At 40.7% G+C, this 15,518-nt stretch overlaps 1 protein-coding gene across 2 annotated transcripts in view; it reads left to right on the forward strand.

Moving 5' to 3' along the window:
- Positions 1-15,518, forward strand: part of LOC138981583 (protein O-GlcNAcase-like) — a 39,124-nt gene that overhangs the window by 19,622 nt on the left and 3,984 nt on the right. For both annotated transcript variants that reach the window (XR_011460662.1, XM_070354550.1), the window contains exons 4-14: positions 350-480; positions 1,938-2,109; positions 2,620-2,718; positions 2,979-3,263; positions 3,664-4,577; positions 6,972-7,146; positions 8,218-8,271; positions 9,916-10,001; positions 12,444-12,548; positions 12,810-12,901; positions 13,293-13,482. Coding sequence is in view for 1 of the 2 variants with exons in the window: in XM_070354550.1 (XP_070210651.1) it covers positions 350-480; positions 1,938-2,109; positions 2,620-2,718; positions 2,979-3,263; positions 3,664-4,577; positions 6,972-7,146; positions 8,218-8,271; positions 9,916-10,001; positions 12,444-12,548; positions 12,810-12,901; positions 13,293-13,482 (2,303 nt within the window). In the remaining variant the exon portion in view is untranslated. The remainder of the gene's footprint in view (positions 1-349; positions 481-1,937; positions 2,110-2,619; positions 2,719-2,978; positions 3,264-3,663; positions 4,578-6,971; positions 7,147-8,217; positions 8,272-9,915; positions 10,002-12,443; positions 12,549-12,809; positions 12,902-13,292; positions 13,483-15,518) is intronic.

Below are 15,518 nucleotides of genomic sequence, written 5' to 3' on the forward strand. Positions count from 1 at the left end.
TTCAAAGGCTGTGATCAAGTTGAAGGCTGTGTAAATGGTGCCTATCTACCTCACATTAAAATGTCTTCGGGTATTCGTATTATTATTTCAGCTGTCAGTTTTTGTTTGGGGCAAATAATGCTGATGACAAAATGTAAAAACGTGGATTGATCATGATGTAGGTAAAGTGTGGAACATGAATGGAAGATAGGGATACAGGTACACTAATGAATTTAACAATTACAATAACATTGATATTACACTGTGATGTTTTCCTTCTTCACGTATGTTAGAAAACAGAGCATTTTGTCCCAGGAAACAGCAACTTTGATGTGTTCATTATTTTCTGAGTCCTTGACTTTTTGTGCAGACATTCTGACCAATCTGATCGAGAGCGCCTGTGAGCATGAAGTCACTTTCGTGTACGCCATTTCTCCTGGACTTGACATCTCCTTCTCCAACCCCAAAGATGTTGTTGCCCTCAAACGAAAGCTTGAACAGGTTAGTACAGTGGAAGACTTGAATTGGGGGATCTTAAATGGGGGGTTCCACTGTAATGCACAAGGTTAGACATTACCTGTGTTTTCACTCACTTCCTCCAGCGACACCTTTGTCATGCATGTTCAGGGTCTCTTCATCTGAGATCTTTTTATTTTTTTATTTTTTATAAAACTTTATGAAAAATGACAAAGTTAGAAACTACTGTGTTCATAGAAATATGAGTCTGGGATGCAGTTTGAAGCCACTCCAAATGTCGAGAGTAGTGAACAACCTCATTCTTTCTGGGCGCTTATTTTCATTCAGAACTTGCAGGTCATGCATGAGACCATCGGTTCTCAAAGATGTGTTGAGTTCGTTTGTTTGAGTTTTGTGGATTAGGAGGGTCTGCACTTTTTACATTTAGTCAAGTTTTGACTAAATGTTTTAACGTAGAGGGGGGAATCGAGACGAGGGTCGTGGTGTATGTGCGTGTGTCTGTGTGTCTGTGTGTGTGTGTGTGTGTAGAGCGATTCGGACTAAACTACTGGACCGATCTTTATGAAATTTGACATGAGAGTTCCTGGGTATGAAATCCCCGAACGTTTTTTTCTCATTTTTTTGATAAATGTCTTTGATGACGTCATATCCGGCTTTTCGTGAAAGTTGAGGCGGCACTGTCACGCCCTCATTTTTCAACCAAATTGGTTGAAATTTTGGTCGGGTAATGTTCGACGAAGCCCGGACTTCGGTATTGCATTTCAGCGTGGTGGCTTAAAAATTAATTAATGACTTTGGTCATTAAAAATCTGAAAATTGTAAAAAAAATATGTTTTTTATAAAACGATCCAAATTTACGTTTATCTTATTCTCCATCATTTGCTGATTCCAAAAACATAAATATGTTATATTCGGATTAAAAACAAGCTCTGAAAATTAAATATATAAAAATTATTATCAAAATAAAATTTTTCAAATCAATTTAAAAACACTTTCATCTTATTCCTTGTCGGTTCCTGATTCCAAAAACATATAGATATGATATGTTTGGATTAAAAACACGCTCAGAAAGTTAAAACGAAGAGAGGTACAGAAAAGCGTGCTATCCTTCCCAGCGCAACTACTACCCCGCTCTTCTTGTCAATTTCACTGCCTATGCCGTGAGCGGTGGAATGACGATGCTACGAGTATACGGTCTTGCTGCGTTGCATTGCGTTCAGTTTCATTCTGTGAGTTCGACAGCTACTTGACTAAATGTTGTATTTTCGCCTTACGCGACTTGTTTTATGTTAGACTTGAATAGAAAATATATTATCCATATTATTATCGTTATGTAGTTGAAAGCAGAATCTGCAAATGTTTTAAATACTTATTAAATGAATGTTACATGTATGGGAAAATGGTGCAGACTAGTCAGCTGTGTTAGCAAACTTTTTTTCTTCTTGAATATTCAAATCTGCCTCTTTTTTTAAAAATTTTAGGTGGCTACATTTGGTTGCAAAGCCTTTGCTTTGTTGTTCGACGACATCGACCCAGAACTTTCTGAGGCTGATAGAAGTGCTTTTGCGTCATTTGCTCACGCACAAGTGTCTGTGGCTAATGAAGTGTATGAACATCTGGGTCAGCCCATGAAGTTCTTGTTCTGCCCCACAGGTATGCTTGTTTCGACTTTTGTTGTTGTCAGCCTTGTGTAGAGATGATTGTTCAAGTGAAAATCAAAGGTGTTCCCAGTGTATACTATGTACAATAGTCCCAGAATGTGCTGTCCATGTATGCTGTAAATGAATGAACATGAAAGTGTGATTAGCCAATAAAACCATAAAATGATGTGGCAGAATTAAATGTTACTGGGAGCTGCCCATGGGGGTTGTGCAGAATATTTCTTTTTTAATTGACTGTGCCTGTGTTTTGTTCATGCAAGTAATGCAAAAAAGCATAGTGAACTAGGATCATGCAATCATCAACTTAATGAAGCCAAATGACTTCAAATCTTAGCGTTCTTGTTTCTGGAGGTAGTGGGGCTATTTATTCCCTCACAATAATAAAGTTCTTGAGACTATGAGAATTTCATAGAGCATGAGTATGTGGTGAGTACATGTAGCTTTCTTTTGATAAGGTCAGAATGACGGCATGATAATTTTGCGATGTGTGACCTTTGTACAGAATACTGCACATCTCGAGCAGTGCCCAACATTCTGTCATCTGGATACCTCAACATCCTAGGCTCCAAGCTGCTACCTGGAATTGATGTCATGTGGACAGGTAAGTCTTATGTTTGAGGATGAATTATGGGTTGAAAGAAGCTCATATATAAATTCCAGAACAGATTTATTATTCAATATTGCTGGACTTGTCAATTGTAGACTGAGGACACTATTTCCATTTAGTGGTTTGAAATACAAAAAAAGGGAAGATTAAAAGAAAGAAAATAACGTTTGGGTGGAGAAGAATACAGCTAAGGGTACTTGTGTTCAACCACTTTAGCTTTTGAATAACGGGTTAATGTTTAAATTTGTGTGCAGGTTGCAAAGTGATCAGCAAGAAAATAACAATCAAGACCTTGGAAGAGATTAGCACCGTTCTCAAACGCCCCCCTGTCATCTGGGACAACATCCATGCCAACGATTACGACCCTCGTCGTGTCTTTCTGGGGCCATACGATGGGAGATCGCCTGAGATTATCCCGTACATTCGTGGCGTCATGACCAACCCCAACTGTGAGTTTGAGGCCAACTTTGTGGCCTGTCACACCCTGGGCCAGTGGAGCAAGTCCAACCCTGACGGCGTCAAGAAGGACATCATTGCTAGTGAGTACACAAGGTGCTCATGTATACAATCATCAATCACACTGACATTGAACTTATATTCCCCCGAAATCGGCATATGCTGCCTGAATGGTGGTGTTAAAACGGTCATACATGTAAAGGTCCACTCGTGCAAAAACACAAGTGAACGTGGGAGTTTCAGCACGTGAATGAAGAAGAATAGAAGAAGAACTTATTTTCTTAAGTTTTTGTATGTGAATTTTCTGTTATAATTGGTCTTGACTTAAAGAGAGACATTTTTTTTAATGGTTGGTTGCAAATTGTAACATTTATTTTTGCCTGGGACTGACTTTATTTGGTGTGGGAGAGGATATACCTTGGCTTGTTTTCAATAACTTTATGTTACGTGCCATCCTTTATAATGAGAATACCACTGTTCCAGGCGACAGATTGAGCCCCATAGCAGCAGACATTAAACTGGAAACAGAGGTTGATACCTGCTCCGATGAGGATCTGCCTTCTTTAGGTGCTTGCTACAAATCTCGCCAAGCCCTCAAGCTGGCTGTCAAAGAATGGTATAATGAGTTCCTGAAGCTAAGACACCCTCACCGGAGAGTGCCCCCCTCCACTGTGCAGTTGAGTGCCCCCCCTGGTGTGCCCATCTCTCAGTCCCATGTGCCCTCCCCCGTTCCTGGTGCTGTGCCCGTGGTCAGCATGCCCATTCCTGACATGATGAAGACCTGCACCGTCACCACGCCCACAGTCATCACGTCCACCATGTCCATCCAGGGCACACCCGCTGGTGCCCCGGTGCCCATCGTCCAACCCACGCCCGCCCCTCCTGAGGCCATAGCGGCCTGCGTCACCGAGATCGCCTCCAACCCCAACATATCCCTCCTCCAGCCCCTGTCCGAGCCGGTCAACGCACTGACGGAAGACTTCATCACCACCAACGACCTGGACGGTTTGTCGGACTGTGGAAACGATGTGGAGGCCATGGACTGTGTTCCTAGCCCCGCTGTGACCACCCCTGCCAGTGCTGCGGCCAATCAGAACAACGGTTCCTCCGAGAGTCTGATGCAGGTGGAGGGCTGTGACAGCAGTGACAAACCAGACAGCAGTGCCGCTGCTTGTGCTGAGTTTGAAAGCTGTGAAACAGACAAGGTGCCACAGGCTTCCCCTGCGCCTTCAAACTTGGAGAATGGGCCTGTGAGCAAGGAGGATGTGGCTCTGCTGACGGAGATGTTCTACCTGCCCTTTGAACACGGCGGCAAAGCTCTGCACTTTCTCCACGTTCTGCACTGGCTCATCGAAAACCTTCAGGCTGTGCAGCCGGCCAAGAAAGGCTCAGACGAGGTAGGCATTGCCACCACCAAGGGCCTGTGGTGGTAAATGTGTTGTCTTGTGACAGAAACGCAGTGCAACATTTTTTGAGTCACTTGAGAAAAAGTGACTCTATGTAATCGGTCAGTGTTAGTCTGTCCGGCCGGCCGGCCGGCCGGCCGTAGACACCACCTTAACGTTGGACTTTTCTCGGAAACTATCAAAGCGATCCGGCTCATATTTTGTTTAGTCGTGACCTCCAATGACCTCTACACTTTAACGATGGTTTCGTTGACCTTTGACCTTTTTCAAGGTCACAGGTCAGCGTCAAAGGAAAAATTAGACATTTTATATCTTTGACAAAGTTCATCGGATGTGATTGAAACTTTGTAGGATTATTCTTTACATCAAAGTATTTACATCTGTAGCCTTTTACGAACGTTATCAGAAAAACAAGGGAGATAACTAGCCTTTTCTGTTCGGCAACACACAACTTAACGTTGGGCTTTTCTCGGAAACTATAAAAGTGACCGGGCTCAAATTTTATGTGAACGTGACTCCCAGTGACCTCTACACTTTGACGTCTGCTTTGGTGACCTTTGACCTTTTTCAAGGTCACAGGTATGTCTTGAAGGAAAAAAATTGAAATATCATATCTCTGAAACTATTCATCGGATTTGATTCAAACTTTATAGGATTATTCTTTACATCAAATTATTTACATCTGTATTGTGTTGTGAATAGCAATTTCTTCCTGTCCATCTGATGCCTCATATAATATTCAGAACTGCGAAAGTGACTCGATCGAGCGTTTGCTCTTCTTGTTTAAGAATTGTTCGGAACCCAGCTAGATGGTACCTGTAAGTCAGTTTTTGCTAAGACAGGCGCAGTTGCCTCTATAGCGGAAGGTCGTGGGTTTGAATCCTGGCCGCGCCTGCTGGTGTAAAGGTCGAGATTTTTCCGATCCTAGCTCAATGGATGTGCAGACCTGCTAGTGCCTTATCCCCCTTTGTGTATACACTCAAGCACAAGACCAAGTGCGCACGTAAAAGATCTTGTAATCCATGTCAGAGTTTGCTGGGTTATGGAAACACGAAAATACCAAGCATGCATCACCCGAAAGCTGCCTGAAAGGCGGGGTAAAAATGGTCATACGACTCATAGGCTTAAAAACCCACTCGTGCTAATAAACACGAGTGTTCGGGGGAGTTTCAGCTCATGAATGAAGAAGAATGTTGCTAGGGGTTTAAAACATTTGATCCATTTTGTTCAGGCCAAACTGAATCAGAATAGGGTGGTTTTTGACTCACATGCGAAGCAAAAGTGAGTCTATGTACTCACCCGAGTCGTCCGTCCGTCCGGAAAACTTTAACGTTGGATATTTCTTGGACACTATTAAGTCTATCAACACCTGATGTGGCCTGATGGTGTATGGTTACAAGATCTCAAAACACATGTGCGGCAACTTGACCTCACTTCAAGTTCAAGGTCACAGGGGCCGTAATTGTTGTCTTAAAAACGACCATTTTTCACATTTTCGCATTTTTTTCTGAAGTTATCGAGAATGGCAACCTTAGCTATGTATGCTATACAGGGCAATGTAAGCCCTATCTTTGGACACCAGTTTGGTTGACCTTGCTTCAAGGTCAAGGTCGCAAGGGTCCTTTAAAGTTGGATTGTACACATATTTTGAAGTGACCTTGACCCTGAACTATGGAAGATAACTGTTTCAAACTTAAAAATTATGTGGGGCACATGTTATGCTTTCATCATGAGACACATTTGGTCACATGATCAAGGTCAAGGTCACTTTGACCCTTATGAAATGTGACCAAAATAAGGTAGTGAACCACTAAAAGTGACCATATCTCATGGTAGAAAGAGCCAATAAGCACCATTGTACTTCCTATGTCTTGAATTAACAGCTTTGTGTTGCATGACCCTGGTCAAGGTCACATGTATTTTGGTAGGAAAAATGTGTAAAGCAGTTCTTAGTGTATGTCATTGCTAGGTTTAGTTATTTGACCTTGACCCTGAAGGTCAAGGTCATGTAAAGGTCAAGGTCAAGCATGTGAGTCGTATGGGCTTTGCCCTTCTTGTTATAAGCTTAATAGGGACAGGCTGGCTGCATGTATACAGATATTATTCCTGAAGACCCATTTATTAATTATTAGACTGTGGCATGTTTCTGACTGAAATGTGTGAAATGCTTAATCACATACAGTAAGGGTTTAGCATAACTTGTTTTTGTCTAGATTTTAATATTAGCTCAGTCGAACATTATCTGCATAAATTAGGGAAAATACAAAAAAAGAAAAAGGTTCCTACAGTAAAATATGTGTACAGTATACCAATAGTGACAAAGTAGTCTTCTTCTTCTCGTTCGCTACCCAGTAGTCTTATTTCTGCACTCTGGTTTTCTTGTAGCACAAGGAGTGGATCGTCCGAGCAGCGGATTTTGAGAAGTGCGTGCAGGACCTTGACGCCATGCTGTGCCGTCTGTTCTACAGTCCCAACAAGGCCTTGCTGTGCTGCATGCACACCTACCTGTGGGACCTCAAGTCCACGCTCGCTGTCTGCCTGGCCTTCATCAAGTGGCTAGGTATGAGGGGCACTCCGTCAACAAATGCATGACATTTTTGAATTTTTAAAAAATTTTAATTGTTTTGAATGTTGGGTTTTCCAGTGTCACTTTATTTACAAATCACATTTTTTTTAAATGTATTTATTTTGATACACCTGTAGTATGGAAGTCACTACTTAAGGTACCAGTAAAAGGTCATGTAAATATTTGTTAGGTTTTTTTAAAATTTTTATTTTGACAGTATAGAAAGAAGGGTTTGGTGCCAGTGTCACTTCATGTACAAATTTATCAGAGTTTTCATTTATTTTGTGTTCGTTTGATAGTATTGAAAGAAAGGTTTGGTGCCAGTGTCACTTCATGTACAAATAAAAATGTTTTGATAATGATAATTTGTAGCACGTTATGTACCGTGGCAGAATAATTGATACAACGATTGTGGCACCTGACGGATGAAGATTTAACACTTTCCTTCAGTACGAAGTGCTTTCCAGTGGGAAAAATATATTGAAAGGTCAATAGAATTTAAATCGGTCTTGAGGAAAGAAAAAGAAAAGGAAAAATACATCTCCATAAACATATTTATGTGAAAAGTACAGAGAGCAAAATGTTAACTGCATACTACTGTGTGTAAAGTCAAAACACACAGAGTGTATTTTTTTTTCAATCTTCAGAGTGTTGAAACTTGAGTGTACTAATGAATTGTTGACAAGTTTGACAGCCAAAGATCAAGTCCAGTGTTTATCTTAGAGCACATCTCCATGTCTTTCTCTTTCTTGTTTGAATTAGTTTTTTTGTTTCTTCTGTCATGTTTTGACCTGCCTTTGTTTGTATCAGTTTGGGAAATGTTTGGGAATTTGGCACCACAGACAAGCACTGACACACGCACACATGCACACACAAATGCATACACATGCATTGAAGAAAAATCTCTTTCTTTATAGAAACCCACTCCCTCTTTTTAAGACACACGTTCTCTCTTTCTATAAAGACACACAATTAACAAAAATCACCAGCGTAATGAGAGTGTGAGGGAATAGTCTCTCAGATTTGCTTATGATGTTGACAGATTTGTTTGTGTGTGTGTTCCAGAACTTGGGCTGGTGCACGATGTGTCAGCTTTGCCCTGCACCAAGATGGCAACATGTACGAATTTCTCTCTGGTGTCCTGCCGATTAGGCCTCTTTTCAGTAGTCCAGCAATACTTCCTGACATTTTTCCCCGGTGAAACGTATTCTTGGCAGACCTCCTTCTGTACAGCTGTGTGCCGATAGTTCAGCGGTTTCCTTTCTTTTCATTTGGCACCTTGTAAAAGAAGTATTTGGCATTAGAACGGAAAGCAGTCAAGAGAGTGTGTTGATGGTCATTGTAGCAAGTGAGTCTGTGGCTGAAACTTCATACATTTTTTTGCTGAATGTGACCGCCAACTTATTAAGTTTGTTGACATGACTGATGATAGGATTTGTTATGTCATTAGTGCGTGTCTGAAAAACAACAAAGATATACTGGGCCCTTTTCTGGCGTACTCAGTTTATAATCTTGACTATTAAGATTTGTGTGTGTGTGTGTTAACAGTAGTAATCAAGACAGTTGGAATATAATTTGAATATTAATGTTTGTTTCATCAATCTTTGGTCGCCTTGTATTAAGAGATGATTTTCCCCTTAAATACTTTTATGATCGCTGTTATCTTACCTTTTCTGTGCATTCAGCAAGTCTTGTTTGAAGTTTCAGCCTGCAGAAAATCTTAACATCTTTTGTATTGAATGAAAACTGATTTTCTCTTTAGTCACAATTAAAGATAATTAGGAAAATAAAACTGCCCTAGTTTTAAAAAAAATGTCACACACAAAAATGTCATCCTTCTTCCCATTTCAGGTTTGACAATGATTTTTCACTTTTAGTAATCGTGTTGCACATGAAGAGTCTAGTGTAACGCACATGTATTTTATTTTCTTGGGATTGCTTTTTTTGTGACACAAGTTCAAATCAGTTTTCCACTTTCTTCATGCTCTTTCCAAATTTTCTGATGTGAGGTAGAACACATGCTTGAAAGTTCTAAAAATACTCGCGTTCTGTTTGTTTGGGAACAAGCAAGTAACAGTGCCTCCTAGAAAAGAAACAAACCGGCAGAGCATACATGATGTAGATGAGACTGTTGCCAGTTCCTTTATACTGCAGAACGTGAGTGGATTTAGAACAGATGGGATGAACAGATACCTTGAAATCTTTCAGCAATATTTGTGAAATTGCTGAAAGATTCTTTTATTAACATGCGCACTTGACTGCAACTACAAAAAGAAACGGCAGCCTACTTTAGACATTTTTATGGAATTCGAAGATTAAAGCTCATCCAAATTTCTAGTAGTTCCGGTTATCGAAGAAGATCTGCCAAGTTTTACTCTTGGGAGCTAAAACAGCTGTACAAAGGACTATTTAATAGTGTAAATAATTTGTTTACATTGGTTTTAAACAAAGGGAATCCCTGGTGGAGATTAAAATCATGTAGTGGTTCTCATTGCAAATTCTGTTTCAGCTGTTGGGTTTAGTTTATTTGTAGTTTGAAACTCAGCCAGACTGGGCTGCTAACAGACACTGAATAGTGTATACAACAAAAACCTTGTATATAAATGTACATGAAACATTTGCTATGAAACAGGTGCTGTAGAACCAATTTGGTGTTTTATATATCACTTTAAAAACAAATGTCTTTCAATAGGTAGCGAGGAAAGGTATTGAAGGGTGTTTGCCTGTGTCTCATGTGTGTGCATTCTCTTGGGCTACTCACAGGGTTTTCTGAAGGCTATAAAGAAGCCTTCACCAGTGGTGATATGGAGCCTTGGGCGTTCAGGGGTGGTCTACAGTCAGAGCTGCAAGTATGTATTGGCTACATCAGCCTCTTTACTCGCAGACCAGCCGATGAGATTGCTCGGGCGCTCGCTTGCTCGCATCCTACACCACTGTTCACAGTGAGATGAGAGGGCAGGTGGAGGATAGAAAGCGTGCCCTTTATGAAAAAAGTGTTTCCCTCTCTCACAACCATTGTTCATGCTGTTGCACCAATCTTGCCTCTTTTCTTAACAGGATTCCTACACGGACAACGCAGGCTAGAGTTGGAGAAAGTCAACATGTCTGGGAACCTGTCCATCATGCAACCATTTCTGTATTTTTGCGAACCTGTTACTCTTTGATACAGTAAAGCCGTCAAAATGCATACAGTGTGTGTATATACCCACACTTATAAAATTTCAGTGAAAAGAAAAGCCAAGCATCTGTTGAAATGGTTGCACAAATTCTTGCTCTCACTCTCAGACATGTTGACTAGAAATGTTTTCAGCTAGCTTGGTCATGTGCTTGAATTAGCCCCTAGGATACTGGGAGGTGGATTCAAGACTTAATTACGTGTCTCTTCTACAGAGCTTTTAGGAGGCACAATGGCATGCAAATGTTTCACAGTCCTTTGCTCTTCTGTATGTGAATGGTGGGGGTTTGAAGGAAAGAGTTTTCTTGCGTTGGCGTAAAAGTGAACTTAAATTGCAAACTGCCATGATTGAGATGTTTGGCGAATTGTACCGTGAGATTTCTGCTTAACTGGATGATTGAAAACATATTCAGCTATTTGTTGAACAGTTAGGTTGGTACGCTCAGTACGTTTTGTCCTGATACCATCAGATACTTGAAGAGGCATGGCTATGTTGCATGCACACCGTCAAAGGGATTGCATGTGAACTATTTGCCGTGACATTGTGCTGAGTTAATTTTTGTGAAAGGTTGGTGCAAAAAGCAAAACTTTGGGGAGAGAGAGAAGTAAGGGTGTATTTTCCTTGCTTGGTAACTTTTATGTGTGCACTCGGTGCTGAGATGTGACTTGGTTTAACTGCTGCAGACATGTCTGCAAGTGAGTGGCCTAGAGATTGTAGAAATATGCTTTTAAGTAAACAATACATGGAGTTTGCGGTAAAGCATCTGAGTTTGAGCCTCCTCCACTCGGCTCCATTTTACTGTGAACTTCTTGTGAGTGTTAACCACCCTACTGAGTGTTTTGTTTATAAATTGGTTTTCCTCTTTGGAGTGTATAGGCATTCTGCACTTGATTTTTTGTGGTTTTTCTGTTTAAAATGATTTTGTTCAAAGAAAGCTACTTTGAAAAGTTAAAAGCTGAATGTGTCTGTTTTTGTGAAGAAAATTTTCTGTGATATAAATTTAATGAAAAAAAGTATTGGATATTTAAGAATCATGAAGAAATACATGCAGTACAGTATTTGAAATGAGACCTAGCAGTAGTTCAAGTCTCCCTAGTGAGTTTGTGAACCAGTCGCATCTCTGCTGTAGTAGAACTGAAAGAATATTTTAATCTGCATGCATTAACCATCTTTTGTGCATTACGTGTGGAAAACTCTTACCATTGGTGACTTTGCATCAACCTGCTGGGCAAACAGGAGTACTTGCACAAAAACAAGAGCCTGTTATGAGCAATATAATCTGGTAGCACTCCCTGTCAAGGTAAAGACCATGTGTCATGGGTCATGTTGTAAAAAATAGGGGGAAAAACCCTGCAAGGATGACTGAACAAATATCAGTGAATCTGTGAAATGTTGTTCTGCTCAAATGACCAGACCTTGGTTCCGGGAGAATTGCTCGTTTCAGGTTCTAGAAGTGTCCCAATGAGTCCAGAATTTGTGGGCATGTTCAAAAGTTGCTGCTGTCTTGATAGTTTGAAAGAACATGTATCTCTGTGAACGTTGTGAAAACATTTCAGACACGGACAGAATTTTTCGTGCACACCAAGTAAATATCTTTTGTGGAGTTTGCCTGACACTTTCGAAATATAAAGTGGCCTGAGTGCATTGCCCTGAAAATGAGTCAAAAAATGCTGAGATGTTGGCACGGCATATCACAGAGATTCTGATAGTCCTGGAACAAGGAACTTATCTGTCAAGGCAGCAGCATCTTTTTACAAACTGAGAGGTTGTGTTCATTTCAAATAAAACGTTGGAAATGATATTCCGTAAGGTTGCTCTTAACAGTCAGATCCACCCAAAACTGCCTTTCCAAACGTTTTGTTGTTGGTTGCTTTTCTTTCAAAGCTATTTTTTGTGTAATCCAACAGGAATTATTACTGTTGAAATCTTGAATGTTAACCCAAGTAACTTTACAACAATAGCAGCAGTTTGGGGATATCTGACTGTGGGCGGAAGTTTGCCCGATTGAAAAATTTGATGCCAAGTACGCCAATGGTACAGAGTCGGGGTTGCCCTGCAGAACTAATGAAAGGGCAGAGAAGGAAACTGAAGTAAAATGCTCTCTCGGTTTTCCAGCGTTTATTGCCCATAGCAGCTGCTCATGATCTGTTCTTCATCAAGCCACCAGAGATTATTGTGCCTGTACTGCCACGTTTCAGGCCTTACCAGCCTGAAGATGAGGTGAGCCTACTAGCCTTGTCATCTAGACCGCTCATAAAATGTCTGTATGATAGTTTGTGCTTGTTTTTGTGATCATGCACATTCACCCCCATACGTGGGAGATGATGTTACTTTACTGGAAAGCTCTGTGCATTCTATTATTGACTTTCCAGAATTCCATTATTGATTATAATGCCGAAACAATGCAACGTTGGTCATCTAACGTAAAACATTATTGCAATGGGTAAAACTTCACTGCTTTTATTTTGTTTTGCGAATCAGGAAGCTGTGTACGACATCTGCCTCAAGACATGTGATGATGGCATGGACGGAACAGACGTTTTTCCAGAAAACCCAAAGCTCATTGGTGACAGGTATGATTGAGAGTATTTTCCTGGTGTATGGTAGAAGTAAGCAAGTTTAGCATTTAGACTGTTTTTGATGTTCTTCATGACTGTGGACGAAAGGAGGAGGTTGATAAAGATGTAACATGAGATGGCAGCTGAAAATTCCAAGACTGCGTTGGGCTGCTATTTCATTTTCAAGTTCTTGGGATAGTGATTGGTGATTTCTGGTAGATCAAGATACCGACATGAGTTCTGACATAAATCTACACTTTTCAGTAAATTTGAAAGCCACAGCGAAAACTCTAAACTAAAAGGTAGGTGTAAACCACAGCTTTGCTCACTATTAGTAATTTCATTAAAATTTTCGATTTCAGAATCTTAGTGTGAAGAAACTACAGGGTGTTGATGTGTTTTTCAGGCTTGTGGGCCGCTTTCTGTCTTTGTCGCCGGAGTTCTGCTTTGTGTCGGAGGACCAGCATGGGGTGAGCGGCTACGTGCTGGCTGCAAGCGACGCTCGCAGATTCCTAGCCAAGACAAAGGAGGCATGGACTCCCGCCATGCGTGAAAAATACCCCAAGCCCTTGCACGATGACATCTCCCCTGCTGAGGTAAGACTGAAGGTTGGTCGTACAGTCCTAACCTGCCATCAAGTGACACCTTTGATAAGGTAAAGGTATTCCCATAACCATAGTTGATTGTTGGGGAGCGAGAAGTAAGAGATCTCAACTTTCTTGGACTGGGTGGCCGAGTGGTAACGCACTTGCGCTCGGAAGCGAGAGGTTGCGAGTTCGACCCTGGGTCAGGGCGTTAGCAATTTTCTCCCCCCTTTCCTAACCTAGGTGGTGGGTTTAAGTGCTAGTCTTTCGGATGAGACGAAAAACCGAGGTCCCTTCGTGTACACTACATTGGGGTGTGCACGTTAAAGATCCCACGATTGACAAAAGGGTCTTTCCTGCGCCTTGAATATGTGAGCGATATAAATAGCATTAAAAAAAAATAAAAAAAAATTTAAAAATAAAAAATCCCTGCGCTTAGAACTGTACCCACGGAATACGTGCGATATAAGCCTCATATTGATTGATATTGATTGATTGATCTTTCAAAGAACGGTACCCATCTCCTCTCCCTTGCTGCCCTTGCCTTCCCCGTCCCTAAAACAGGTACCCATTTCCACCTGGGTGTATTGGAGAGCGATTGGAAAAATACAGAATTTGTGTTGACACCAGGTGGGGGACAAACTCGCGACCTTCAGTGTGAGAGGCAATAGCTATGTGCCACCATGCCACTTCGGCCCTCAGTTGGGACACCCTTTGGACAAATCAAAACTGTCCCTACCTTTTCTGAGAGGTATAGTTATGTCAAAATAAAAGACCTATGGGCGACATAGTGTCCGTTCATTGGAGATGTCCTCTCTGTAGGCATCTGTCAGTTTCCATTTTATTTACCACTATCAATTCATTCTGCCCTTTGATGCTTTTTTACTGTGAACTTTTAAATTTCATAGACAGGGATTCCACTTCCAGTGCCATCAAACTGCAGACACATACTGGAATCGGTGTTGAATGAATTTCTTGTTTGAGATAAGAAAGTCGTTGTCTGTGTCAGTGATGTTGTTCATAATTGTCTCCATCATTGGTATAAAACAAAAACAAAAAGCCCACCTCAAAACAAGAAAGGTTAGTTTGTGTATTGTGTTATTGTTGACAAAGCAAAACATTCACTAGTACGTCAATATAGTGGTCTTTAGAGTAGACAGAAAAACAAGACATTCACTTGTACGTCAATGTAGTGGTCTTCAGAGTGGACAGAAAAACAAAATATTCACTAGTACGTCAAATTGTCGTCAATGTAGTGGTCTTCAGAGTGGACAGAAAAACAAAACATTCACTAGTACGTCAATATAGTGGTCTTTAGAGTAGACAGAAAAACAAAACATTCACTAGTACGTCAATGTAGTGGTCTTCAGAGTGGACAGAAAAACAAAACATTCACTAGTACGTCAATGTAGTGGTCTTCAGAGTGGACAGAAAAACAAAACATTCACTAGTACGTCAATATAGTGGTCTTCCCAGTGGACAGAAAAACAAAACATTCACTAGTACGTCAATATAGTGGTCTTTAGAGTAGACAGAAAAACAAAACATTCACTAGTACGTCAATGTAGTGGTCTTCAGAGTGGACAGAAAAACAAAACATTCTTTAGTACTTCAATGTAGTGGTCTTCAGAGTAGACAGAAAAACAAGACATTCACTAGTACGTCAATATAGTGGTCTTTAGAGTAGACAGAAAAACAAAACATTCACTAGTACGTCAATGTAGTGGTCTTCAGAGTGGACAGAAAAACAAAACATTCACTAGTACGTCAATGTAGTGGTTTGTTTCAATCATTGTGTTCCATGTGCTGAACATTATGTGGTTGAGCTGACACAAGCTTTATCTCAATCTTTGTGTTCCATGTGCTGAACATTATGTGGTTGAGCTGACACAAGCTTTATTTCAATCATTGTGTTCCATGTGCTGAACATTATGTGGTTGAGTTGACACAAGCTTTATCTCAATCTTTGTGTTCCATGTGCTGAACATTATGTGGTTGAGCTGACACAAGCTTTATCTCAATCTTTGTGTTCCATGTGCTGAACATTA

This window comes from Littorina saxatilis, linkage group LG12 (genome assembly GCF_037325665.1).
Source record: "Littorina saxatilis isolate snail1 linkage group LG12, US_GU_Lsax_2.0, whole genome shotgun sequence".
Classification (NCBI taxonomy): Eukaryota; Metazoa; Mollusca; class Gastropoda; order Littorinimorpha; family Littorinidae; genus Littorina; species Littorina saxatilis.